Source organism: Rhipicephalus microplus, chromosome 3 (assembly GCF_043290135.1).
Source record: "Rhipicephalus microplus isolate Deutch F79 chromosome 3, USDA_Rmic, whole genome shotgun sequence".
Lineage (NCBI taxonomy): Eukaryota > Metazoa > Arthropoda > Arachnida > Ixodida > Ixodidae > Rhipicephalus > Rhipicephalus microplus.
This window is the reverse complement of record NC_134702.1, coordinates 139437412-139463890: the sequence shown is the minus strand read 5'-3', so window position 1 is coordinate 139463890 and position 26479 is coordinate 139437412. Positions and strand designations below refer to the sequence as shown.

Below are 26479 nucleotides of genomic sequence, written 5' to 3'. Positions count from 1 at the left end.
TATGTGCGTAACGTCTGGTGTACGCTACACCAAGACGAATGCGGTGGATCATACTTGTGAGTTGCCGTTTCAATTTAGGGGGCATGCCGAACCTCATTTCCGGGTCCCATTCGTGAAGTTGACAACACCACGCTCGGCATTGCAATCTAGAAAATGCAGTACGTCCAAGAACTGTAATCCGCACATCATACTGAGACACTTAATGGGCACTGGGGTTTAGGGACAGGGAGGGCAAAATAGACTTTAAGCGGGTAGACTTAACTAGAAGGAGGTTATCCGATTGGTGGCTAAAGTCAAGACACGAGTGAAAATTAAACCCTTCACTGCAAAATACGAATTATCAACTTCACTATTTAAAGAAAAAAAAAAGATAAATCTAATGATTAGCTCACTAAATACTACGGCTAGGTAGCGCTAGCCGCCGCCCAATCTAAAGAATACAGCCTCATCCATCTATTTTTTTCACCCATCCATTCGTATGAAACACAAGGATGAAACATCATGCCTCAGAGACATTAATCACTTATAAGAAGCGCCATTTTTCTAGCACTACATACTGAACAAACGTAAGCAAATAAATATTGCTTGACATTTGCGCAGTTTGTGATAGTGTTAGAGTGTAGTAATATTAGGAATATTCAAGGCGAGGCAATTTTGAGACTACGTCTGTTTTTTTATAGATTCTGTGACCAATCCAGAGCCAGCCATATCCATATCAAGGTGGCAAGCTGACGCTAACGCTTTGGTACCGCTGCTCGAAACGTGGCCGTGTTATCGAAGTTGGCGTGTTTTCGTGGCAAGTTTTCCGCTCGAAAATGGGCGTCGACAAATACAGCATCCTGCTGCCTACGTATAACGAGAGAGAAAACTTGCCAATTGTGGTTTGGCTCATCGACCACTACATGTCTCAAAGGTGGGCTGTCTGCTTTCGTCTGACACGTCCGCACCAGCAACCGCCGTTCGCGTGGCAATCAATCGTGGTCATGTTGTATTTTGCACGGATTATAAGCTGTCCTCCATGATACGAGCCTCACTCATTTGGACCGGGAATGGCGACACAGCGTTGCAGTTCTTTTCATCATTTCAGTGAGTTGTCGGCGTTGTTTGGCCGGTTATGTTTCCGGTGCGTAGATTCTGCTGGGAGGCTATGTTATGTGACATCATATCTCCTGTGCTGTGTCGCGCATTTCTTGCCTTCGAGAGGCTGCTGCGCGTTTCTTAATCCGTCGACTGCAAACACTCTATTAAGCAATCACAGCAACACCATCTAGCTAGTGATGCCATGGTTGTAACGCCCCATGCAATAGCCACATTCCTTTAGAAGCTGAATCGAAAAACTCTTTCATGTCTTGGAGATTAGATTACAACCAAGTTGTTCAAAAGACTCGTAGCCAGATAGGGAGCTGGTTTGGTTAGCTCTAAAAGTTTGCAGCTATTCCTGACCTGTTGGAATGCATATTTATGCCTGTTCGCCCCTACGTCTGGCTGCTTTTTTAATACATGTTATATACTGTGCACTTCCCGAGTGTGATGAAGCCCCATCGAAATCAAACTTTTTGGTCATGACTGGCTTTTTTGCGCAAGCTGCAAAATAATCTAATTGCAGTTGAGATATTTGATTAGAATTTAGCTTGATTGCGATAAAACATGGTCATATCGCGCTGGCATTAAACAATTTGCCAGTGTCAAACTTAGTATGACCTGTCATCAGATTCAAGCCGAAGTAGTAGGCAATGTGAAGAACTTGCAAAATAAATGCAGCATCAAAACTTTAATGACTTGTTTGTGTTCATTTCTCAAGAGGACCATTTCTTGTCGCTGCAAATTTGGCCTCTACAGCTATGTTGGTTGTAATGTAAGTTATGAGCTAATATCATGCTGACTTAACGCTGGCTGGAGACTGAAAACAAAAGTATGCACATTATGCAGCCGTACATTGTCCGGATTCGTTCTGTCAGCAATGCATTCACGTCGATCAGTATAAGCATGCGGGTGGCATTTTATCACTGTCATGACATTGCATTGCTATTATACTGTTTTTCATCTCTTGTCATTGCATTATCATATTGCAGCCATATTACTTTGCTGTCATTATTCTGTTGCCTTAGTCTTTGTACAGCATTCATGTTGTTGAGATCGTTCCATCACCATTATTTCAGCACTCTCATGCTGTATTGCTCACTCATTTCTCGTTTATGGTCCACAAGTTTGCCTGTTGGTAATGCGTGTTCATCGAGTTATTCTCTTAGAAAATATTACCACCATTTTTGTGGGAAGGGAGTATACCATGTCTGCTTTTCCACCGTGCATTGCCTTGAAAGTTTGCTATAAAAATTTCAATTTTTTAAACAACACTCATTGTACGCCTGTATTCTTAAGTACTCTTCCAACTGCTGAGTAAATGCACAATTTTTTTTTAATTTAGTAGACAAGTTTTTGGGCAATAGAGTATGCTGCTGTATTTTTTTCCCCACCTTAATCTTCTGTAAAATCACGACGCATTCCTGTTGTGTAAGTGGGACTTCTAAAGGCCTTCATGCACGCATGTAGGAGTCGGGAAGGGTGTTTTCAATCACCCTTTATTGGGTGAAGACCTATTATTGCTGAGCAAAATGCTGTAAAAGTGTTGAACTTATGTTGAAGTACATAGTGTCTTACATTTGCTTATTGTCATGAACCTCTAGTACCTTTCCAGTCACCCTTCCTTCAGATTTCTCGAGGTTTATGAAATTGCCATTTCAGTCTACTCTTGCTTCCTTTTGTGCCTCTACAGTGGCTACAACTTCGAAATCATTGTGATTGATGATGGAAGCCCCGACAACACACTTGAAGCAGCGGAACAGCTCCAGAAGATTTATGGAAGTGAGAAAATTGTGAGTTTTACATTCTTTGCTGGGGTCTTGTACCTTAACGTGGTACCATGTTATGCGATGCCCTATGCAGACAAACTGTGTGATAAATGCTAAACTCGCTTTTCTGTGTCATTATATGAAGCCAATGGCAATGTTTCAATATAGATATTTATTGCTGTGAGGTTGCCACTTATTCCAAAATCAAGTTTTGCAATAGAAAATCCTAAGTCCCTGCGCCATTTCTGAAAGACCCTGTATTCTCGTTCTGACTGTGGAAGCCTTCTCAGTGTTTCATTGTTAAACGTCCACCTCTTTCGATGCTCATTTCAAAACTTGCTGTAAATAGTTTTTGTTCAAGCTTAGCTTGCAATATTTGGCACATTTACAATTCACAAACATTACCTAAAATAACAAGTCTACAATTGTTTCAGCAACATTGCCTTTCTAAAACGCCAAAAACTGGCAATCGCATTTTCTTTTCTTGCTTGGAAGCAAATCGCCAGGCAACACTCACTGTCATATAGTGCACTCTTCTAAAGTGTTAGCTAGTCTTTTCACATCATTAGTGTGTTTTAGGTCTTACTCGATTATCTTGCTGGGCATGAAGTCATAGGCTTGGTCTTCGACCATGACCACTGCATTTTTAAAAGTGCTGAATGCGAAACAGGTTGTGGATGCCTGTTAAGAATTTTCAGATGGTCCCACACCTGAAAGGGGGTAGAAGCACTTGTAAAAATATAAAGACAATAACACAATGACAGTGATAGAAGTGCTGCTACAAACTGCTCCAAAAAAAAAAAAAAAAAGAAATGCTGTTCCAAACAGTAATTTGGTTAGGAATAGCTCCAAACCTGCTACGAAATATCCCTGAAACATTGAGAATGACAAACTTTTACTCTTTGACTGACATAAGTCCTCAAGAAACTGAAATAAACCTGTGTACTAATATCTCAGTGTGCTACTATTATGCAGCATTATCGGTTCGGATCTCATTTATGTAACAAGAACTGGCATGCACCTAACTCATTTGGCTGTTTATTTTTTTTCTAGCTAGACATGCAGGCTAGTGGGGCAAAATGTAAAAATAAGCAAGATTGCTTCTATTCTACTTCATAATGATTAATGATTCATAATGATTATCTACTGCGTATTTGATAACAGTTCTAACATTGTGGCAGTCAGCTTGACTGGTTTGATTTTATTTCTACCACAAGTACTGGTATCTTAAACATGTAGCTCTTTCACGGCACATTTCTGACGACCAGCCATCTTTTTAACTGTTTCCTTCTTGCGTATTTGATAACAGTTCTAACATTGTGGCATTCAGCTTGACTGGTTTGATTTTATTTCTACCACAAGTTCTGGTATCTTAAACATGTAGCTCTTTCACGGCACATTTCTGACAACCAGCCATCTTTTTAACTGTTTCCTTCTTGAAATTTACAATGATTGTTTTTGGTAAATATATTTTATAATAACTGATAATATTTAGCAGATGCTTCAACAATGCTTTCAACTCCAATGGGTGTGGGCTAAATTTGATATCTGCTTCTAAAAAAGCAATAGCTGCTCTAAATTAGCATTTTTTCCATTCCCACAAAACTTTTACGGATGCTTCAATGCACTACTTTTCTGCTCCAAAGTATGCTCCAAAATGTAAAATGATATCAGTCACTGCAGTAAGTTCAGTGCAGTTTCCGCATGCACACATAAAAGGCATTTGAATCTACGCTTTGTCGCAAAAAGGTATTGCGATGCTAACAGTCGGATAATAACATATATGGCTGTCTGTGCATTCACCTAAAACAACTAGAAGGAGAAAGTCGTTTTTTTTTTCCGTCTCATTCAATGTATCTATAATCCCCTGCCCTCTTCTGAAAGCTTTCTTCTCCTAACATTGCTTTTTATCGCCCGCCACGATGGTACTCGGCTGCTGACCCACAGGGCACAGGATTGAATCCCGGCTGTGGAGGCTTTAAAAATGCTTGAGGGTCGTGTGTGTAGATTTAGGGGCACATTAAAAAGCCCCAGGTGGTTGCAATTTCCAGAGCCCTCCTCTATGGCTTCTCTCATATTCATATGGTGGTTTGGGACGTAAACCCCAATAATTATAGTTGATTCTAACATGGTTTTGCACTGGGTCGAGGACCGGAGGCATTGTAAGCTTTCAACACCGCACTTGGTTTTTGACTGTCTGTAACTAGCTCATCTTCGGCCTAGCAGCAGTGTCATGTGATCTCTTCATCTTGCAGCATTGTCACGATGGCATAACATTTGGCAATTTGTGGTATCATGATGACGTCAAAGAGTGACGTCAACATGCGAGGATTATCTTTAAATCACTCATGTTAAGGCGGCGGTCTCACTCCGGCGGCACGAACACATCATTTTTGTCAATTTTCCGACTGACGTGGCGGCTGTTCTTCTTGTCTTATATAGTTGGTTTATATGTCATTGAAAAGCTTAATTTTTGTACATTTTAAACATATCTATCAAAAATAAGTAAGCTTTTAGCATTTGGGTAGGGAGAGCCAAGAATAAGCGCTAGTTACATGGTTTGGTCTGACTGTGTGTCAGCAGTGTACATTTTCTGAAAAATCTGATGCAGTTACAGCACTGTTCTTTGCGCAGAACATTTAAGACATATTTATCTATTTCCTCAACGTAGCAAATTATTCTAGCACTTTTACTGTATTGCTGATTAGCTTTTGAAAAGAGCCAAATTTAGTAAATGTCGATGCGGACTATCCGGCACCTATTCGCTAGAGAAAATTCATTTTCTGGGTGTATATAGAGGATGGCATTTTTCGTTTGAGTGTTCAATTTTATTTATGTACGCACGCTCGTTTTTTAATTATATTGATCTAAATTGGGCAATATTCTCATTAGATAGACCTACCGTGGCCCATTTTTGCGGAGAACTACTGAAGTTCGTTAGCTGAATTTGCACGTGGATAAACTAGAACCCCTGATCTATTTCCTCAACGCAGCGTATTTCAATAAAGCAAGCAGAAATGCGAAACAAAGCTCGCAAATTTTCTTAATTTATCGTGCCGTAAACATCAACGAAATCGTTGTTATCTTGAAATAGCGCTGAAATCTAAGCATGCATAGCCTAAAATATAGCAGTTACGGTCTCCTGGTATACTTATGCACACGAATCACACACAAGAACTGCAGGAATATTGAGAAATCTACATTATTCCTATCACTACAAAGAAAATCTTCCCCTAGCGCCACCTAAACAGAAATAAGGAAAGCGCTGAATTTGAAGGTTCCCTGTCTCCCCGAATGCGGCGTGCGAAAACATTTTGCCTCAGGAGGAAACGTCTTTTCTAACTTCAAACTATGCACCGTCATCTGTAAGCCTTCCTCCCCTCAGAGTCTCATAAGGCTGCGCGATACCGCGGGAGAGCGTGAAAACAGGTGGGCAGTATCCTCCGAGAGGAAGGGGTGAGCGTCTTCACGGGAAAAGAAAGGCCGAATTCTCGGAAAGTCTTTCTTTTATGTGTGCACGTATTTGTCGCCCTCCTCACCCCCCACGGACTATAGCGAAAAGGGAGGGCTGTGCGACGACAGTCAGAAGAAAGCAGAAAAACGAGCGATACGAGCGAACTGAGCAGACGTGCGTGGGTAAGGTATTTGTGAACATCGTTTTTTTTTTTACCGTGAAATACAAGGAGCTTCAGACGTGCTGCGCTTGTTGGTATGAACCCATCAGAACAAACAGCACAAACACGAAACGAGGCACACCTACAGGATTGAGATGAAGTCTGTTTTGTACTTTCTGCGTGTTTATTTCATTTATTTACTCTGGGGAAAACTATGGTGCGGCAGGAGTTGAGGACGCGTGTTCGCTTTCCGCCTTTATATACGACAATCGCCCATTTCCATAGCGTCGAAATGCGCGAACACCATTGTTCTGGAGTACCCCATGACGGCGTTCCTCAAAATCACTGCAAACTCGCTCTAAGGGGACGCGGGCGCTTGCAAACTCTTCTCTCGGAGTCGGCTGTGAATATCCGTCATCGGTTTCAATAAACCACAAAACCGAGCAATATTTATTCCGTTGCTCACTGCATAAACTGGCTAAAATCATGCTACTGCCTGAAAATCTTGCAGATTTTTCAGCCAGTAACAACGAAGCGAAGTGGCATGAAATTTGCTGAATGCACGGCGTGGTGTAAGAAAGTACTTCGGTGCGGGGACAGCAATGAGGCACCAGGGCTCTTTTTTTTTTCTGCTTTGAAGCACCCGCGACAAGTGAGGTCGGTCCTTCAGGGAAGCAGAAAGGCGGATAACTTTTGACTATGCTCCCACTGAGCAGGTCTGGTGGGGGAGCGGCAGTGGTGGAGCCCATCTATATTTCCTATGCACTGAGGGTTTATGCCATTCAATCTAAGGATTGCAACGTCGACTAGCGAACTTGTTGATTTTCTTCAGTGCCAGTGTACAACACCATGCGACAAGGCACCCTGCCGACGCTTTCGCCTGAAGGAAAGAGAGAGAGAAAGGCAAAGGAAAGGCTTATATGCTACCCTACATGGGGAGGGGGAAGGGGAGAAAAAAGAATAGAGAAAAATGTCAAGGGCATGCGGCACCTGCTGACAATTCGTCATTGGGAAGTCTGCCGTGCGGAGAACTGTCAATGCGTCAAGATAGCAGCTCCTTGACTCGTTAGCGTGAGTCATAAGGCTGACGAGTAGAAATAGCCGATATTGGACTTACGCCTAGTAGCTCGAAAAGAACAGAAACGTTTCTGAAAGAGGTAAGTTTATAAGAAAGTGTGGTGAGATCGGTGTGCATAAAACACGTTTACATGAGTGCGAAACATGCGGTTCGCATTCATGTAAGCAATGGAAGGCGCATTGCACTAATGCGTAGGAAATGGGCAGTTTTGCGAGTGCCGGTCAATTCACGGGCCGTAAATCACGATGAGGGGAATGGTGGCCCCCCGTTGTACAAACTTCGTGCGTCCCTCTTTTGCTATAAGGAATTAATATCAGCTCAAGAAAACAAAAACACTCAAGAAAGAAGTGGGACGAAGCAGAAATGTCGGGAGTTGAGATATTCCTGCCTCCTGCCACTGCTTTCTCAAGTCATTGTTATTTTGCTCGCGCTAATATGTACCTATTTATATAGTGGTTGATGACGCAGAAAATTGTGCGAATTTTTGTTTCCCATGCTCGAGGCACGACTAAGCTAATGATTTTTTTTTTTTTAAATTCTTTTGGGCTACTCTGGCATTCGTGTAAAATTGATTACAGCCTGACAGCTCGAGGCAACTGCCAGTCAGTCGGCTGCCAGCTGGGGCGACTAACTAACTTCATTCAACAAGAGGCCGACACGCCGTCTCCACGGTTATTGGGAGTGGGGTCCAGTTCGTCTTTCCTCGATAAGAAAGCACGTTTGCGTATAGCCGGGCGTCGACAGTTTGCCGTAAGCCGGCACGGCACGCACAGCGTTTATACGAATGCGACAACTGGCGCATCACGACCATGTAAACGGGGGTAATGCGCTAGAAAGACGTATCGCACAAATGCGCCAGGCAGGTCTGGATTTCAAGGGGTAAGTCGACCCAGAGTACTTAATTTGTTGAGGCATCTAAGGTATTTTGCCCTTGTTATTACAGTAGCGATTTATTTTTCTGTTTTGGCAGAAACCTTATCGTGACTGACGTTCAGAAATGCTTGACTCGGTATTGTCCTAAGGAGGGAACGCCTGTCACTTATTGCGCTTGCTTGGGTGTGTTCGCAAATGACGAAAGAAAGCCTCAAGGGAAGGTGTGTTGTGATGACGTCAGATGTCTGTCAAATCAAGATGGTAGTCAGCGTAAGCGCATGCGAATACTATTTCAGATGTGTTATTTCTACAATTGCTTACCTTAGACTAGCCAAATTAAATGTAGGGTAGTCGGTGAAGTAAAACAGACACTGCAGACGAGCCGTGCATTGTGAAGGTGCTGCAACTGTTTTAGCCTCTTTACTTTAATACCATTGTACTACATTCTTGGGAAGCACAGTTGGAGAGAATGCAGCTCAGTGAGCTGTTGGTCTCTCATTCCTTGAAGGTACTGAAACCGAGAGAGAAGAAGCTTGGCCTTGGGACTGCGTACATTCATGGCCTGAAAAGTGCCACGGGAAACTTTGTCATCATTCTGGATGCTGACCTATCTCACCACGTAAGTGATGTTTCTTTTTTTTTTTTCCAAAAAACATATCACTATTCTGTTTGCACTACTAAAACCAAGGCTTATTGTACACTAGCGTTCAAGCATTTGAAAATAATTCAACAAAGCTAAGCAGTCAACATGGATTTTTTTAAATTGTGCATAGTATGAAATAGTAAAATTCTTATAGAATTATGACACTTTTTCTGCTGCAAGCTCTCTTGGAGTATAGAGCATCTCATTTTTTAAGTCTGTGTATTTTCGGTGGCACAGCGGTGGCAGCGTCTAGCCTAATTGAAGCATTAATGTGTCAACTTCACTATTTTATCATAAAATGCAGTATTTATTTATTTTCTGTATTCCTGTTGTATTACTGTAGTGAAACCAATGTATTTTTTTAAGATTCTTATCTGGATACAGATTAGGTTACAATTTTTAAATGTTGGTTGCTGGTCAGTTAGTGAGCCTGATTTCTTGAACCTTCTCGTATAATTGGATGAACCCACACTACCATCATGTATTTATTTATATAGCGAAGAGTACCAAGTATCGGCTGTCATTATGTGATTACCTCATAAACAAACACCATTAATATTTTTATTGTCTCTGTGGCAGTTCTCGGTTCTCTAACAAATGAGTGTAACATTGTTTGCAGCATTTCTATAGCATGCACTTTCCAGATTTTTTAAATTAGCAGTAGACATGTTGAAAAATAAGGCTTTTTTAGTATTGGTTTGTTTTTACCACACCATCTGTTATTTCTTATTTTCTCAGGTTGTCAAGTGTGCACTAACATAATGGGCATGCAGAAAAACTATTTGGTGCAATTTATTTTTCATCGTGCTTCTTAAGTTCATTGGTAACATCCCAAAGATCTAATAATAAAAATTGTGTTTTTGCTTATTTTTTGTATGTTCTATTTTTACAGCCAAAGTTTATCCCAAAGTTCATCGAGTAAGGCTCCTTCTTTCTCTTCTTTATTGATATTATTTATACAGTAATATCTCATTGATGGAGGACGTTAACGGACTAGAGAAATCCATCTTATCAGATGCTCATACTAAAGAAGTGGCCCACAGAGATGAAATTTCAAATGTACCTGATTGTGCATTGTGTAAGTACAGCAAAGGTAGCAGCTTTAAAGCTAGAAAAAACTACAAGTAAGGCAAGTATTCCCGTATTCTATATTCTGCAAATGATCAAGGAATCACAAAACATATTTTTAGTGAATGAAATTTTTTACAAGTTGTATCAAGACATTTTTTCATTTTTTATAATAAGCAGTACACTTGTAAACGGTTGCAGATGTTTACACATATGCACATATGTAAATGTTTAAGAGCAATTGAAAATTGGGACAACCACAGTTATTCAAATTAGTTAAAATGCCATCCCTGAAGGCAATGCACTAATGTGCGTGGTGGAAGTGGATGAAGATTATGGAATGTATAAAACAAGGCTGTGCGCATCAGCAGAGGGACAGCATCATACCGAAACAATGACGAGGATTTTTATGTTTAACGCTGACTGGTTATGTCAGACGAGTCGTTGGCATTGTCATAAGAAAAAGCCAAATGAAAAAATTCATTGATTCCATTGAGCTTGAAATCTTCTAATAAACACTGGGACTATGAGAAATACTATGTGTATAGTAGAAGCTCTATATAAGTTTTCCAGCAGTATGCACTTACATAGCTACTAAACCACCTTTTATATTTTTTTGTTATTTCACTTTAATGTGTGCATCGAATTCAGAACTATCATAAAACAGTACACACATACGACACACCTGTACCCACGCACAGGAAGACTCAACGGGGAAAAAAAAAGAAGAACTGACAACATGAGCACTGTGTCAGCACTGCTGTTGTCTTTTTTTTTAGTCTTTACATTTGTGTATTGTTTTATGATGGCGATCAGCCTACTCGCCCAAATCGCTACTTTGCTTTAGTTCAGAATGCTGTAAGAATTAGAAGGGCCAAACACACCGGCACTACAGGTGACGGGCATGCCACAAACTAAACAAAACATTCCTCACTCCTCTCCTTGCCTCTCGGTATTTCCATCACTGGTCGTGAGGCCACCAGGAGAATCTGGTCACGTTAGCAGCAGAGAGAACCTGTTTATCTGCGTGCATGTACAAACGCTCTCTGCTTACCGTATTCACTCGCGTAATCCTCGCGCTCGCATAATTCTCGCACCCCCCACATCGCCCAAGAAAAATAAGATTTTTTTTCCTCGAGTAATTATCGCACCTCCGAAAACTCCTGCAATAGTGTAGTCTGCTCGTTCCAGCCACTGATGATGATAGCGCACGCTATCTAGCGCCATCTCTTAAGCATCAAGCGTACTATTGCACGAAGATTCAATTCAAGCCAAGCCGAAATGGCCAGTGCGCGTTGCGGTGTGTTTTGTATGTTGTGTCGGTAATCTTGCCACGTTATGGGGTGATACTGAAACCACACGGCTGCTTCAAGTTGCAAGTGATAGATCATCTGCTGCCATCACCAGTAGTGAACACAAAACTCGTAGGCCCTTTGGAGCCTGCGAGTTTTGTGTTTGCTACTGGTGATGGCAGATGAAAGCCACCAAGACGTATTGGGCCTGCCGTGTGCCTAAAACTGGGATTGATGGTAAACTTTATTTCTTCAGAAGGAAATGGCGGACGATTCTGTTAAATAGCCATCAGCCCAATACTGACGTCCCAAGCTTACCTTTTGAGGGCTCCTGTTGAGCGCCGACCGCTACCGCTATGCCCGCAACGCCCACAAGCTTCGTGTATGGTATTTTAATTCTCGACTATTTGCTTCCACTTTTTGTGTCTCAAATAAATCTTGCCTTGTGTTGAACCTCTGCTTTTATTGTTGAGGTAAGCTGTAGTTAGTACTTCTTAAAGCTTGCTGTAAGTTGCTGGTGTGAGAATTCCGATTTGTGGCCACTTCATTTTGTGATTTCGCTCTTTGCGATTTCGTGGAAAGTTTTTCCGCGTAATTCTCGCACCCCCCAACTTTGCATCGGCTTTCTGGCAAAAAAAGTGTGAGGATTATGTGAGTAAATACGATAATACTCATTGAGGAGGAGGAATGAGCCAACAATTTGAGTGTAGCAACGGAAAGAGCAAAACAAGCGAGGGACACATTTTCATTGTCAAATGTCTGGAAATCCGCTATTCTGGCACCATTTCTAAAAACTCTCACGGCTACGGGTTCGTTAGAGACTCATGCAAAAATGCAACTCTACAGTTTAATTTCAACTGCTGGGTGGTTTAGGGGCCTTTCAAATTCTAAGTGCCCGAAGTTTTTCTTTACCTATTGGAGCAAAGGAACAATGGCTGGGAACCAAAAATACCTGATTTTATACTGGTCAGTTGAACACTGAAGCTTCTAAACTAAACCAATCTATCTGTCATTAGTTCATTCTAGTATAAAGCGTTTGTTGGTCTACTTCTGTATTGGTCAATGTAGTTTATTAAAGGGGCCCTGAAACACCTTTTTTGAGTGAACATAGAATTAATTCACTGGAAAATTGTATTGCCTGAAAAAATCAACGCCACAAAAAATTTTCAGAATCTTGCTAGTATGAGCAGAGTTACAAAGATTTGTCACACACTGCAATTGCATTCTCTCTTCTCTCGTCCTGATGAAAGCGCTGGAAGCTGGAGACGGAGGAATGGGAGGGGCCAACAAAAAACGTCACGCGCGCCTCCTGACCTTGAGCACTTTTTTCTCTTTTTTTTTTCTACGAATGCGCGGGTTTTGAAAAGTGTGATCGCATGCGTACGCGAGGACAAGTAGCAGCCTCCTGCGGCGACCTCTGTAATGACCGATCGCGACATATTCAAATCAGCCAATGACTGTAGATGGGCTTACTACAAGTGATTTTTGGGCTTATTCTGTGATTTGTCGAGAGAAGAGAAAGCAATTTTTAGCTGACTTTGATAGTTTATTGTGAACTCCAGGCTGCATGCCGCGCTATATTGTTTGGCTCGCGTGTTGTCGGTGGTAGCCTCTACTACTGATCAGCAGTGGTTTGTGACCATGCTTAAAAAGGGTTGCAGGGCCCCTTTAACTATTATAAGGTGAGGTGGTAAATAAGTTTTTCGAAGGGAAAGGAAGTAGCATATGTGATGTTGGCAAACTCAGGGGTGAACAAAGCAGCACATGCTTTGAGAAGTCTTTAAATGCATTTGACCACTGTTTAAAGAAAGCGTGTCTCTGGGCTGTATTTTGGCGTTTGTCTTTACACCCCTGCAAGTGATCAGTTTTTGTTTTTCATCTATTTAAGAAAACAGAAAGAAGGTAACTATGACGTGGTCTCAGGCACGAGGTACGTTGGTGATGGTGGAGTCTATGGCTGGGACTTCAAGAGGAAACTCATAAGGTGAATTTCACATTCATTTTTAAAAAATGATATACTAATTTGTTGAAGTGCTGTTTTCTGCTTTGTGAAGGACTGAAGTGATTCATTCATAACAGGATGATTCATCGCACATAGCATGTTGACATTGGCTGCATGCACAAGGAATCTGCTTATTTAATGTTGCACATGAAATGCTAGTGCTTGCAAGGCTGTAAGTGCTCTGTGAAGCATGTGGAATGTTGCACATCCGTGCCATAGGCACACAAGTGTTGGAATTATGCCTCATGCTCCAACTGTTTGTCACCTTCGTGTGGAATTAGTGTGGTTTCTAGGCTAATGCATGTGTAAAAAATACACTAATGCATCTTTTTATAGAAGTTAGATATTTTTAATGCAAGATATTATTAAAGAGCTTGTTTGAAGGAATTCTGGCATCAGCGTCGGTGTCGACGTGTGTTGGGAGTGAAAAATCATTATCTTAGGCGTAACCGAAAAATCGAGAATGATTGAAATAAAATAAATGATAAACAATCATGAGTCAGAGTGGGCATCGAACCCGCATTGTTCAGGTCTAAGTGGGGCTCAAACCCGGGTCGTTTACGTGATAAGCGAATGTTCTACCCCACATCCACGCCTCTGCTTGTGAAAACAGTGAAAAGAACCTCATCTGCTTGGAAATGCAGTGAAAGTAGCTTTCATGCTTTACAAACACACATGTCCCGTATATATGCTTCACAATACAACATGAAATATTGCAGTAATAATGCATGGTACAAACGCCCATTTCAATTGGACGTTAGAACATGTGAGTACCATAATGACGTTGTGGTTTAAAGCTGATAACCCATTACAAAAGGCACACACGCTACTGCGTCTGTTCCCATGAGACCACGTAATGGGTGCATAGCCAGTTCGAAAAGTTGTCATGCACTAAGTGTTTGGAGTACACACTAGGAACAGAAGATCGCTATCACATTCAACTCCTAAAGACGAAGCATTGGGGTGCCCTAATTTTTCTGCTCTTTGCCACATTTAATCAATTACGAACAAATGTCATAATGCGTGCCTGTATTTGTGTTCGGTGTAATATTTACCTTCATTGGTGAAATTTCTGAGCTCTGAGCAAGCATGGTGTCACCGCCACCTAATTTTAATGTTTAACTTCACAGTCTTGAAGGGGTACTGACATGAGTTTTAAAAATTTTCAGATTTTGGCCCTAAACAAAAGCATTGGTGTGTAGAACCCTAAAAAGTGTTTTGTAGGGCCTGTAAATGCATAGAATATATTTTTAATAGCGGTACTTCGACTACCTTTTCAGTGACATGTCCTCGCAGCGTGATGTCACAGAAAGACAGCAACTCGCAATGTAGAGTAGGCCGAATCCTTAACTATCGTGCACGAGTGGCGACTTTTTTGTGCTTGAGCGCCGTATGGAAGAGCCAAGTTGTGAACAAGGCGAGGGTAAGCGCATGCCCCAAAAGCGCACTCAGCTCTGCCTGTCATCTGCCAGGCTCTTCTTTCTTATCAGTGCACTGTTATGAACCACGTTCTACTGCCTAACTCATGAGTGTGACCATGGGCATATCTAGTAATGTTATTTCTTCGATCTGAAACTGCAACTCTCATCTTCGAAAGAAAGAACTGCGACCGGAACTATTTGTCTGCTCATGCTGTTGGGCACAGCTGAGCACGCCTTGTGGGCAAGTGCTTGCCCTCACCCTGTTGGTGACCCGTCTCCGTAGCGCAGTGCTGACGCACAGAGAAGTTGCCTCTTGTGCACAGTAGCTGAAGATTTGGCTGGCCGTACTAGCGGCAGATCTGTTATCTGCTCACGTTGCACGAAAACTACAATCAGTGTATTGTTGACCAGCAACCGTGATGATGCTTTCTGCGGTTAAAGCCGCATGCAAGACACAGAGTTAGCAAACCCAGTGGAGCTGTGTTCACTCTTTGAAATAATGTTCATTACTGTGAGACAGGCTTGCAGATGCTCAGCGACAAAAACTTTAAAAATAGGGAATATTTTATGCCTGTTGTCTCACTTCGGTGTGTGGCGAGTGTGTACACTGTATACCAAGAAACCAGAAATGGCTCTTTTGTGACATCTCGAAGTCATGTCAGTATCTATTATAGTGAGTTTCCAGCAGGCTAGAGTGAACTAGCTCAGGCCGACCTCTCTGCCTTCTAATAAATTCTCACTCACTCCCCCCTTCCTAAACTGTCATCTTGCTGTTTATCAGCCTTCTTCTAGCTTTGGCATTATACTGTTAACCTTAAATATTCTTCACTGCCCACTTGATGACTGTTAAAACAGCCTTTTCCTTCTGACTTCATTTCACTTAGCCGTGCTGCCAACTTCCTGACGCAGATTCTTCTAAGGCCGGGTGCGTCGGACCTAACCGGAAGTTTTCGGTGAGATTGCAGTGCAACATTTTTTGTGGAGCACAACGATCTTACTTCAAGCTACAGTGCATGTCTATGTAGCAAAAAAAAATGAATACACTGTTAAACCCCGAGCAAGCGTCCCTACCCAATCAAGCTCGACCCTCACTTCTTCAGGAGATATGAAATATGCAGCCTCTTCTCCCATTCCATCATTCTCACTGTTTCGTTCGCTGTTTTTATTTGCCCAGTAAGGGCGAATGAAAACGGTTAATGCGTGCGTATTCAGTGAAACATTTAGTTAGAAGAATGGACCTACTTTCTTTATTTCTTGTAGCTCTTTTGCTACCATCTTGAAATCTTGCCAAGATATCTTTCATGGTAGCTTGCTCGAGATTTTATGGTATGCTTATAAAATTGGTGTTTCACATTTTCTCAATAGCAAAAATTTTTTGTTAATACCCCAACACTTTTTCATCATGGAGTCTTTTTTTTTTGTCCTTCTTTTGTTAAGCAAGTGCTGTGTCTTTGTTGTCTTTGTCCAAAGTGGGCTACTTCATCGTACGGTATAATGTTTAGGTATAGTTTATCAACATGCCAGGCATAGCATTTTTTTAAAAAATCACCTTGAACCATTTCCTCTGAAAGCGCATATTAGCATGGTAGCCCCTTTTCTGTAATATGCTTTCTTCGGCCATGTGGGACTGGGTTGTGGAAGTAGAAGTTGGCAGGACGAAGTTGTGAAAACTAAAAGCAATTTATCTATGTGTAAAAGTACTGTTATGGCCACTAAATTGGACTCATTTTAAAAGCAAACAAATGTGCTACAGTCGAACCCGGGTACATCGAACTCGCCAAAAGAGGTTTATTAGTTCGATATATGGCGTAATTCGATATAAGCCCGGTATATGTTTTGACACAAAGGCACATAACAAAGCAAACAAAAAGTACTTTATTAATATGGTGGCTTACTTGCGTGCCCTACTGTGGAATAAAATATTCCCGGATTTTTTTTTTTGTCAACGACTTTGCTGCGTGTGACAGCACGCACGCCTCCACGTTGTCCAACGAGTCAGAGCAGCTGAGGCCGCAATCTTCCATATTCAAGCAATAGCGCCGGACCAACGCAAGTGCGCTAATCACTTCGGAAGATGTAGGCAATGAGCCGTCGTCGATTTCCATATTGTTGTCACTCTGGCTCGTGGTCGGCACGACGTCTGCAATGTAATCCTCATCCTGTAATTGGCCCATGATGTAGACATCATCGTCCGCACTGACGAACTCGTTGAATGTCGATCCGTCGATAGCACCCGGGAACTCTGCCAGCTCGTTCCAAACTTTGGCGTAAACACCTGCGGTGTCTTCAGTGCTGTCAGAATTTTGGTTGTCATCACCAGGCATGCGGAAGCCGGCATGCCTAAAGCAGTTCTGGATTGTCTCCTTTCTGACATCTGCCCACGATCTACTCAACATAGAAATAGCTCCGAGCAAGTCGATCTTAAGCTCCCTGCCGACACGAAAGTTCTGCAGCAGCCTCTCCACCAGGCGCTTCCGATAGCCGGCTTTCATTGCGCATATAACACCTTGATCCAGTGGTTGCAGTACAGACGTAGTGTTCGGGGGCATAAAAACACAGCTCGATGTTGCTGAAGGTTGTACTGCAGCAGTGCGATGAAGAATTGTCCACGAGCAGGCACACTTTGCGATTTTCGCCTACCAAATCATTCCACGATGATAGCCATCTGCTGAAAAGCTCCCCGGTCATCCACGCTTTTGAGTTTGCTCGGTAGGTAACTGGAAGCGACAGCGCATTTCGAAAACACCGCGGTGCCGTGCTTTTCCAGATAACCAGAGGTCGAAGCTTTTTCGATCCGTCTAAATTAGCTGCCAACAGCACGGACACACGAGCTTTGTTTGCCTTGCCGCCGCTTGTCTTGTCGCCACGACATGCAAGTGTCTTGTTTGGCAACATTTGCCAAAATAGAGCGGTTTCATCCGCATTGAAGATATCTTGGGCTCTATATCTTGCTGCAATATCTCGCCAGTTTTGCTCGAGCCAATTTTCTATGCTGTCCAGGTCCGCTGCTCTGCTTTCACCTGTAATAGCTTTGCCAACGATGTCGTGCCGTTCTTTGAACTGCTGAAGCCAGCCTGAACCGCCTTGGAAATCATTCCTCCCGAGCAGATAAGCAAGGTCATTGGCTTTCTGCTCGATCATAGGGCCAGACACCGGGATGTTTCACGACCGAACGTTTACAAACCACTTGTAAACGGCCGCTTCAACATCTTTGATTGATTGATTGATTGATTGATTGATATGTGGGGTTTAACGTCCCAAAACCACCATTTGATTATGAGAGACGCCGTAGTGGAGGGCTCCGGAAATTTTGACCACCTGGGGTTCTTTAACGTGCACCCAAATCTGAGCACACGGGCCTACAACATTTCCGCCTCCATCGGAAATGCAGCCGCCGCAGCCGGGATTCGAACCCGCGACCTGCGGGTCAGCAGCCGAGTACCTTAGCCACTAGACCACCGCGGCGGGGCCGCTTCAACATCTTTGTACACAGCAGCGCGGACACGTCGGGCGCCATGGGCACCTGGCCTTTTGTCCGACTTGGCCCTAATGTCTGCCTTGTTCTTCAGGATAGTACTCAAGGTGCTCCTTGGAATTTTCTACGCGGCGGCGACGTCGGACTTCTTTTCACCGTGCTCATTCCGATTGATGATTTTGAGTTTCGCGGCGAACGGCGAATTTTTCCTCATTGCGCAAGCCATGATGACAGAGCGCCAGTACAGTTCACAGTGCACCAACAGGCAACACCACAGACTACGCTGAATCGGCAGCAGCAGGCACACAAGCATAAAGAAAGAAAAAATGGTGCTCACTTCTACTACCTCCGCATCTCGGAGAAAGCACGACAGCCTCCGATTGGCTGTAAGCGGGCCAGGATCATTTCTTGAAGGGGGGTGTTCACCCACGCACAACCGGGTCTAACCAACTTTTTCTAGGGTTGCGCCGGCAGTTTTTCCCGCCACTGCGAGGGAAAGCCAACTTACTGGGGCACTTTTGAGGCACATGGAGTTTGATATATCAGTTGTCGGTGCTATTTTCGTTCGATAAAACAGTAATTTTTGCTATATATTCTCAATGTAAACTTAATGTGTTTAGGAATTGTTTGATATACGGGATAATTTGATATAAACGGGTTCGATATAGTCGAGCTCGACTGTACCAGCATGAGCTAGTTGTTACGTCGCAGTGACTGACAATGCACACATCAGAATAGTAATAACTGTGGGGGCCTTGCATCCCAATATCATGATATGATTATGAGAGACGCCATAGTTGAGGGCTGTAGGAATTTCAACAATCTGGTGTTCTTTGATATGCACCTGTGCACGGGCCTTTTGCATTTCACCTCTATTAAAATGGAGCCGCAGCAGCTGGGATTTGATCCTGTGACCTTTAGGTTTGCAGTGGATTGCTGTTACTACCAAACCACCGTAGTGGGTCAAATTTATATATTAGGCAGTGAAGGAAGATGAATAGCTTGGCATGCCACTTCCAGCATTTGTGAAAGTATATAGCAATGCTCCTGAATATGGCAGTTTTAGCAACTAAACTATTTAATATGATGTTTAACATGATGTTTAACATGATGAAACAAGCCAAATATGCACAAAGACTTAGATAGAAGACAGAGCGATATTGCACTTGTTTCATCGTGAACCGGTTTCTGACATGCCTTGCTGGCAGTTATTCGAAATTTAACTGGAAATATTATACCAAGTTTTTGAAGAGCAGTCACTTTAATAGCATCTTTGCTACATGTGAGGCATCTCTTAGTTCAATGCTCTATTCAGTCAGGTTGAGTGCCGAAGACTTTGTCGTTGGCATCACTTTCAGTAGTACTGTATGGCATACAGTAGACTCTTTTTAAACAGAACCTGAAGGGAATTGGAAAATACGTTTAATTTAACAGCAGTTATGTTTATTGAGAGTTGAACAAACGTGGAGAATATAGAAACGAAACCAATCGTGCTAGAGGTGGTTGTTCGATTTAAGCAGCAGTTCCATTTTACAGAGAGTCTGCTGTAGATGAAAAGTTTATGTATTGCTTACATCATTGCTTATTGTAGTTCAAACAGTTGAGTAATTGAGTGAGGATGCAACAAGGAAACAACATACCACTTACCAAACTGCTTTTGCTCTTCAATTTTTGCCATTTTTACTTTTATTTCGTGTTTGATTCTTGGTCATCGAAATAGCTCAGCTCCATTCTATTAAGGGCACTGTAGTATGAGCAGGCCTATTTTGGTACTTGTATGCTGGCTCTATGAAAGCTTTGTGAAAACAGCAATTTCGAAAGTATTAGCTGTATACTCGGGGACAACTTTCTATGGCAATAAGGGAAGGCTACGTGGGCGGAGCTACTACTCCTGTACTTCTCCGCGAAGTAGCCCAGTTCAGCTCGCGTTTCGAATGACAGTCACGTTCATGTAATCGCACTGCACACAATTTGATACGCCTGCTTACACAGCCATTTGTGAAAGAAATTCGACATAAGTTCCTTCGGCTAGTCGTCGGTATAGCTGAAGGACAACGGGCGCTCATCTAGACGAAGACGCTATTTTGACTGTGAGGTGTACATAAAAAAGTTCTATCTTTTCAGACGCGCAGAAACGCGAAACCACTCATCAGAAAGCAACAAAAAATAATGATATCTCTTCGACGCTTGCAACGTCTTTTATAAACAGCATCTAGTAGAATATAATGTTGTTCCTTTTTATTATTTTCACATGGAAAACACAGATGCATTCGTGGCACTATATTGTACAGCGGTGGCACATGCCCACTTTGGCTCCATAGACTTTCCTTCATTGCCACAGAAAGTTGTCTCCGAGTATAGTAAGATGCACTCCAGTGAGCTGCAAGCAAAGTCCTCGAATATGATAAAACTGTAAGTGCATGATAATTTACCAATTACATTCACGAAAAAATCTTGCTCAAATAAAATTTACTCAAACTTGTTGTCTTCGTGGAATTCTACTTTCAACTTTTTAGAAGATATATACTCACATACAACGTCTCTTGTAAATGAAGAGTAGGGTAGAGATTGTGCAAGTACTACTGCTTATTCATTTATGAAAGGCATAACATAAGGTGTAATGAAATAAGATGTTGAAACATGTCCGAGTCCAATAATTAGAAAACATAAGGGAGATTTATGAGTACATACATACAGGAATGAGACCAAGGATAAAAAAGGTTCTATGGTTGTGTCTATCTGTTTTACAAAAGAATAAGAACAACCCCAGTTTATTCTTTACAGGAAGCTATATGAAAAATGAGGCAGCTTATTATGCCAGTGAGATAATTATACAATTTTAAACAATGTCATTTATTATTTTTGCATATGTGTAAAATGCTGCACCATTTAGCATGTGTACTTGAAAGGCGATAAAAGAGTCTGCATCATCATGTGAACATTTGTCACCTTTGGGCATTTCCCTTTACACGCATCAGAAACTTGTAATGAATACTCTGCAAATGGCTGTCTAATCAAACGAAATCAATGGTGTAGAGCCACTGAGCCTTTGCATTCCAGAGCAGTACGAAACACATGCCAAATTGGACTACTTTGCTAGTAGTACTCATGCAGAAGCTCCACCCCCATAGCTTTTCCTTCATTGCCAAGAAAAGATTTTTGCAAGTATAATGCTTTTTTTATTGAAGAAATCTCAACCACATCTACACTTTACAAGAGAGGGGCCGAGTTGTGCCTTTGGGATAACTTTAGTTTGCTTCGGTGCAGAACAAGCTGTTTTCAAAAGTAACTTTACTTTTCTTGTTTAGGCACTAGTTACTGGTGTCCTAAATTTCTAAAACTCAGTTAGATGCTTGTGCAACCGATTCTTTCCTTTTATTATCTTCTTCATTCACTCCTCAACCTGACTGCATTATGTTATCCAATTTCTGAAAAAATTCTGCCATGGTTTCAAAGAACCAGTGCACAGTGTAAGTACTATTCACATAAAATCACATACAAGGTATTGTATGTGAGCTGAGCGTGTCTTCTTCTCTGTAGTCCGTGTCTTTCTTGTTGTGCAGTCCTACTGATGTAACGATATTGTGTTGCAGATAAAATGGGATGTGCTGTGTGCTAGTGGTCTGATGTGCTTACGTGCAGTCGTTTCTGTCATTAACAGCCCTTCCGTGTTCCATGCTTTGTAGGTTGTACAAGAAGGACGTGCTACAAAAGCTTGTGGAGAGCTGCACTTCCAAAGGCTACGTCTTCCAGATGGAGATGATTGCACGTGCCAGGCAGTTCGGCTGTACGATAGGCGAGGTGGGTATCTGCATGTTCAGCCTCAGGCGCATGGTTCGGTAGAGCCACCTGGCTCAGCTAGCGGGGGCTCCAGTCCCATTTGGATTCTGCCGCTTGTGGACTGTAACAAATTTTGCACTCACTCACTCACTTACCCAGCCAGCTGAACGTGATTGTCCTTTTTCTGACCAATGTACACCAAGAGATTCCTTCAAATGGCAGCTTATTACAGCGTGCATAAAAAACAAAAATGAAACGGAGATATAAATACAGTAAAACCTTGTTAATTCGAACTCAGTTATTTCGAAATCTTGCTTATTTCGAAAAGTTTGCACGGTCCTGTATTTTGCGATGCAAGTTTGAGTGGATAATTTGAAGCGGTGGCCGGCACCAGCCCGGTTAATTCGAAAACTTTCAGTGCCATGTGCCAGTTTCAGATCCTGATTTCGTCGCGAATTCGTGGAACGACGGTTATTAATAGCCACAAGGCAATGCAACATATTGATACTAATGAGTGGCAGCTAAAGCACCCCAGCCTCGCTACTTCTTTTTCGCGCTTCTTTTTCGAAAAGACGCTTTCGGGGTCAACAAAAACGTGCGCCTGTGGAAAATGAGCTGTGCTTCACTGCTACACAGCAGTGACACGCGGGTAGCTTATTGCATGTTTCTCACAACATCAGCGGGTCATGGTTTACCCATCCTTTCCGGGATGGTAAAGAAATTAATAAAGGACAGTTTAGCGGAAAGCGCGATGTATGCGAACCTCCGATTGCCAGATGCTCCAGCAATTCGTGTCTTTGCACTGCTGGCGGAGTTTTTGCCAGCAACACCTACTTTGCAAACTAAGTTCGAAAGTTTCTAAGATCATTTTTTCCAGCCAAAACACATCGTAAGCTCTGTCATACTGGCCATTATTAAATTCATAATTATAATAGAAAGAATTGGCAAACGGTCGCATCAAGACATGCTGACAAAGCGAGGAGCAGGCGACATGCTGCCTGCATGTTATTATTGTGCTGCAGTGAAGATGTTTTGTTTTCTGCAGGCGTACATTTTAGTCGATCACGACAGCGTTGTTTTTTTTTTTTTTTGGTGGCAGCAGCGAGGCCCACAGTTCCTACATTTTCGCGGCAAAATAAATACCAGGTATTGCTGCGAAAAATTACCTTTGGAGCCGCAAGCCAGCCGGCACAGCAAACCACGAGTACTGCTTACTTTGAATAGTTCGAAATTCCTTGCATCCCATTTCTTGTATGTTCTGTTAATTTGAAAAGCAGCTCAGTTCAAAGCTTTTTCGTGGCCCCAGTGACCTTGAATTAATGAGGTTTTACTGTATAGACTAGACGTAAGCACCGCTTATTTGTTAGTTTTGTCTTTCCTCTTGAGGCATGCTGCCATAAATCATCATAAACCAACAAGCCCACCAGTAAATCCTAAGGGGATCCTGCTCAATTTTTACCGCTAGCCTCGTAATGGATTGGCTAAAGGAGCTTATCGCTTCACGAGTTCACCCCCACAAGAATTTTTACAATCCGTCCAGTACGAGCAGAGTTACAGATTAGTCGCACGCTGCAGTTGCATTCTCTCTTTTCTCGTCCCAACCAAAGCTCTGGAAGCTGAGCAGGGAAGGATGGCGCAGTTAAAAGAAAGAATATCACGCGTGCCTTGTGACATTCAGCACTTTTTCTCCCCTTCTTTTTTTTTTCCTTCAAATACTCGACTTTTCAGCGCGAACGCACGTGCACGCAGGGCTAAGTACGACCCCTTGCGGCAATTCCAGTAACGACCGACTGTGCCATGCTCAAATTACCCAATAGCTGATACAACATTTGTGACAAGGGATTTTTAATGCGGTAGCGTTAAAGAGCTCGTTTCGCAGAAATTTCTGCATCGGTGTCAGCGAAAAATCATCATCTTATGCGTGACCGAAAAATTGAGAATGATGCAAATAAAATGATTCATAAAAATATTCTAAGTCAGAGTGGGGATTGAACCAAGGTTGTTTGGGTCTGAGTGGGGATCGAACCCTGGTCATTTGCGGGGCAAGCAGATGTTCTACTACACGACGACGCCGCTGCTTGTGAATACTGTGAAAAGAACTTCTCTGCTTTGAAATGTAGGGAAAGTAGCTTTCATGGTTTATAAACACATGCGTCCTGTATACATGCTTCACAATGCAACATGAAATATTGCAGTAATAATGCGTAGTACAAGTGCGCATCACCAGCAAGCGTCAGAACATGTGATTATAATAATGGCTTCGTGGTTTAAAGCCTATCACCCTCTACGAAAGGCACACAAGCTACTGCACCCATTTCCTTGTGGCCATGTAGTGGGTTTATGGCATGTTCGAAAAAGTTTTGTAGAGGGCATGCGCCGGATTGACTGGCTGTGATACCAAACGTCCGTGTGGTATAGTTGTTTATTCGTCGTCTGGTGATCTGCGGCTGCACGCGAGTGCGGACCTCCACTGCGAGAGGAGGAAGGAAGGAGAGGAGGAGGAAAGCGTACACGGGAGAATGTTTTCCGTATATGCAAAAGCACAGTGTAAGAGATAACACACAGAGTAAAGTTGAGGGCATATAGTTTATGTTACGTGGGGGTGCGGAGGCACGTGTTGAGAGGCTCACCACAGTTTCATGGATGCACTAGGAACAGTATATCGCTATTGCGTTCAGCTCCTAAAGGCGAACCTTTAGGGCCCTCTAATTTGTGAGCTTGTTTCATCATTTGTCAAGAGAAGAGAAAGCAATGTTTAACTGACTTTGAGAATATATTGTGAATTCTAGACCGCGAGCTGCTCTATAATATTTGGCTCGCCTGTTCTCGGCAACCTTCACTACTGATTGCTAGCGTTTTCTGACGATGCTCAAAAAATGTTGCAGGGCCCTTTTAAAACTTCAAATGGTGTTACATGATAAAAAAAAGGAAGTCAATGAAGGGTGTATCAGAGGAAATATTTTTGTGTCATCTACACCCTGTCTTCACCTTGTTGTGGTTAGGATCATTAAAGTATGGACCATCCTGGCTGTAGTTTTCTTGTGTAGCCTCTCAATTTGCCATTTTTCTGTGCCATATTTCTGTATTACTTGTATTTCATCATAAGTGACCATAGGCCTATTAGTACACTTTAAGAAACATTATCTGCTCATTGTTAAAGTAATAAGTTGTTTTCAGGCTCTCAAAAATATTGTTGCTTTGAGCTGCAAGATTGCTGCTTCGGTGCACTATTTCCTGAAAACACTTGCTTTCTTTGTTTGTTTTTGCTAAACCTGGCTGCTTTGCTGGTGTTTGTGTTTGGCGGGTGTCTTAGTGCCCATACGGTTGTTCTTGATGCAGTCGGTGGGGTTCCATAGAGCTGAAAATAAAAAAAACACTCTGTGGCAGCTTTCCACTTCCAGTGCTTTGACTGTCTCTGCTTGCCACCTGCAGGTACCCATAAGCTTTGTCGACCGATTCTACGGAGAGTCCAAAATGGGCAGCAACGAGATCTTCCAGTTTGCCAAGGGTCTTCTCTACCTGTTTGCCACAACGTGACCCGTTCATTCTCATTGAGTCTGCCAGGGGAAAGAAAGAAGTCTTTTTACTCCTGTTTAATGAGCCCATTGTTGTATGGCGGCTAATGTGATGTTACTGATGTTTTCCGGTGTTTACAACATTTTCCTAAAGTAACCTTGTTTTACTACAAATACATGCCCAAAGATGCATTGAAGTGTTCTCTTTCATTGTTGAAATGAAGAAGCAATCAAGGGACAGTGAATAAAAATTTACTGCTGCAGTATCAGTTAAAGGGATTGTGCAAAACTTTTGGAGCGTGGTCAGAAAATGCTGCCGATTGGCAATCAGTTCTCCAGAGAACATGTGAGCTGAGCATTATAGCGGGGCACATCACCTGGAAATCACAATTCTAAATGTCATCTAGATATTGCTTTTTCTTCTCTCGACAAGTGACGCCATAACCCTATATGACAGTGCCACAAACTCAGTTCATGGTCCTTATTTCAATCAGTCACAATAATGTTATTTAAGTCAATCAATCAATCAATCAGTTGTCTAATGTGGGCATCGTGAGCTGCTCCCATAGCTGCCACATGCCTTTAGACACATTTTAGAAAGTGCTCAAAGTCATGACGTCCGCTGCTTCTTGCCCTCTTTTTCATCTGCCATGTGTGTGCCATGTGTGATAGGAGGACCTATCTTTGACAAAGATAGGTCCTCCTATCGAAATGCCGGCCAGCCTGTCTTAGGCACTTCCACTGTTCACCCTGACTATCCCACTACGGGTTTCCATCTGTCGGCTCCCATCTAAATTTTAAATCAGACGTGAAATTCCTGTAACTCCTTTCGTACATGACAGATTCTACAAATTTTTGTAGCTGTATAT

General features: G+C 42.4%; 1 protein-coding gene across 3 annotated transcripts; it reads left to right on the top strand.

The window, feature by feature from the left end:
* The first annotated feature begins 704 nt into the window (after positions 1–704).
* On the top strand, positions 705–25885 carry Dpm1 (Dolichyl-phosphate mannosyltransferase subunit 1). 3 transcript variants are annotated; one of them, XM_037422049.2, is made up of 8 exons: positions 705–913; positions 2774–2873; positions 8923–9033; positions 9950–9975; positions 13306–13401; positions 15725–15793; positions 22002–22116; positions 25528–25885. In XM_037422049.2, the coding sequence occupies exons 1-8, from the start codon at positions 816–818 to the stop codon at positions 25630–25632; spliced, it is 720 nt and encodes a 239-aa protein (XP_037277946.1). In that variant the 5' UTR covers positions 705–815; the 3' UTR covers positions 25633–25885. The 3 variants fall into 3 exon arrangements, with proteins under 3 accessions (XP_037277946.1, XP_037277957.1, XP_037277953.1); XM_037422056.2 differs by lacking the exon at positions 705–913 and adding an exon at positions 947–1086; XM_037422060.2 differs by lacking the exon at positions 15725–15793 and having other exon boundaries at positions 25528–25802.
* The last annotated feature ends 594 nt before the right edge of the window (positions 25886–26479 follow it).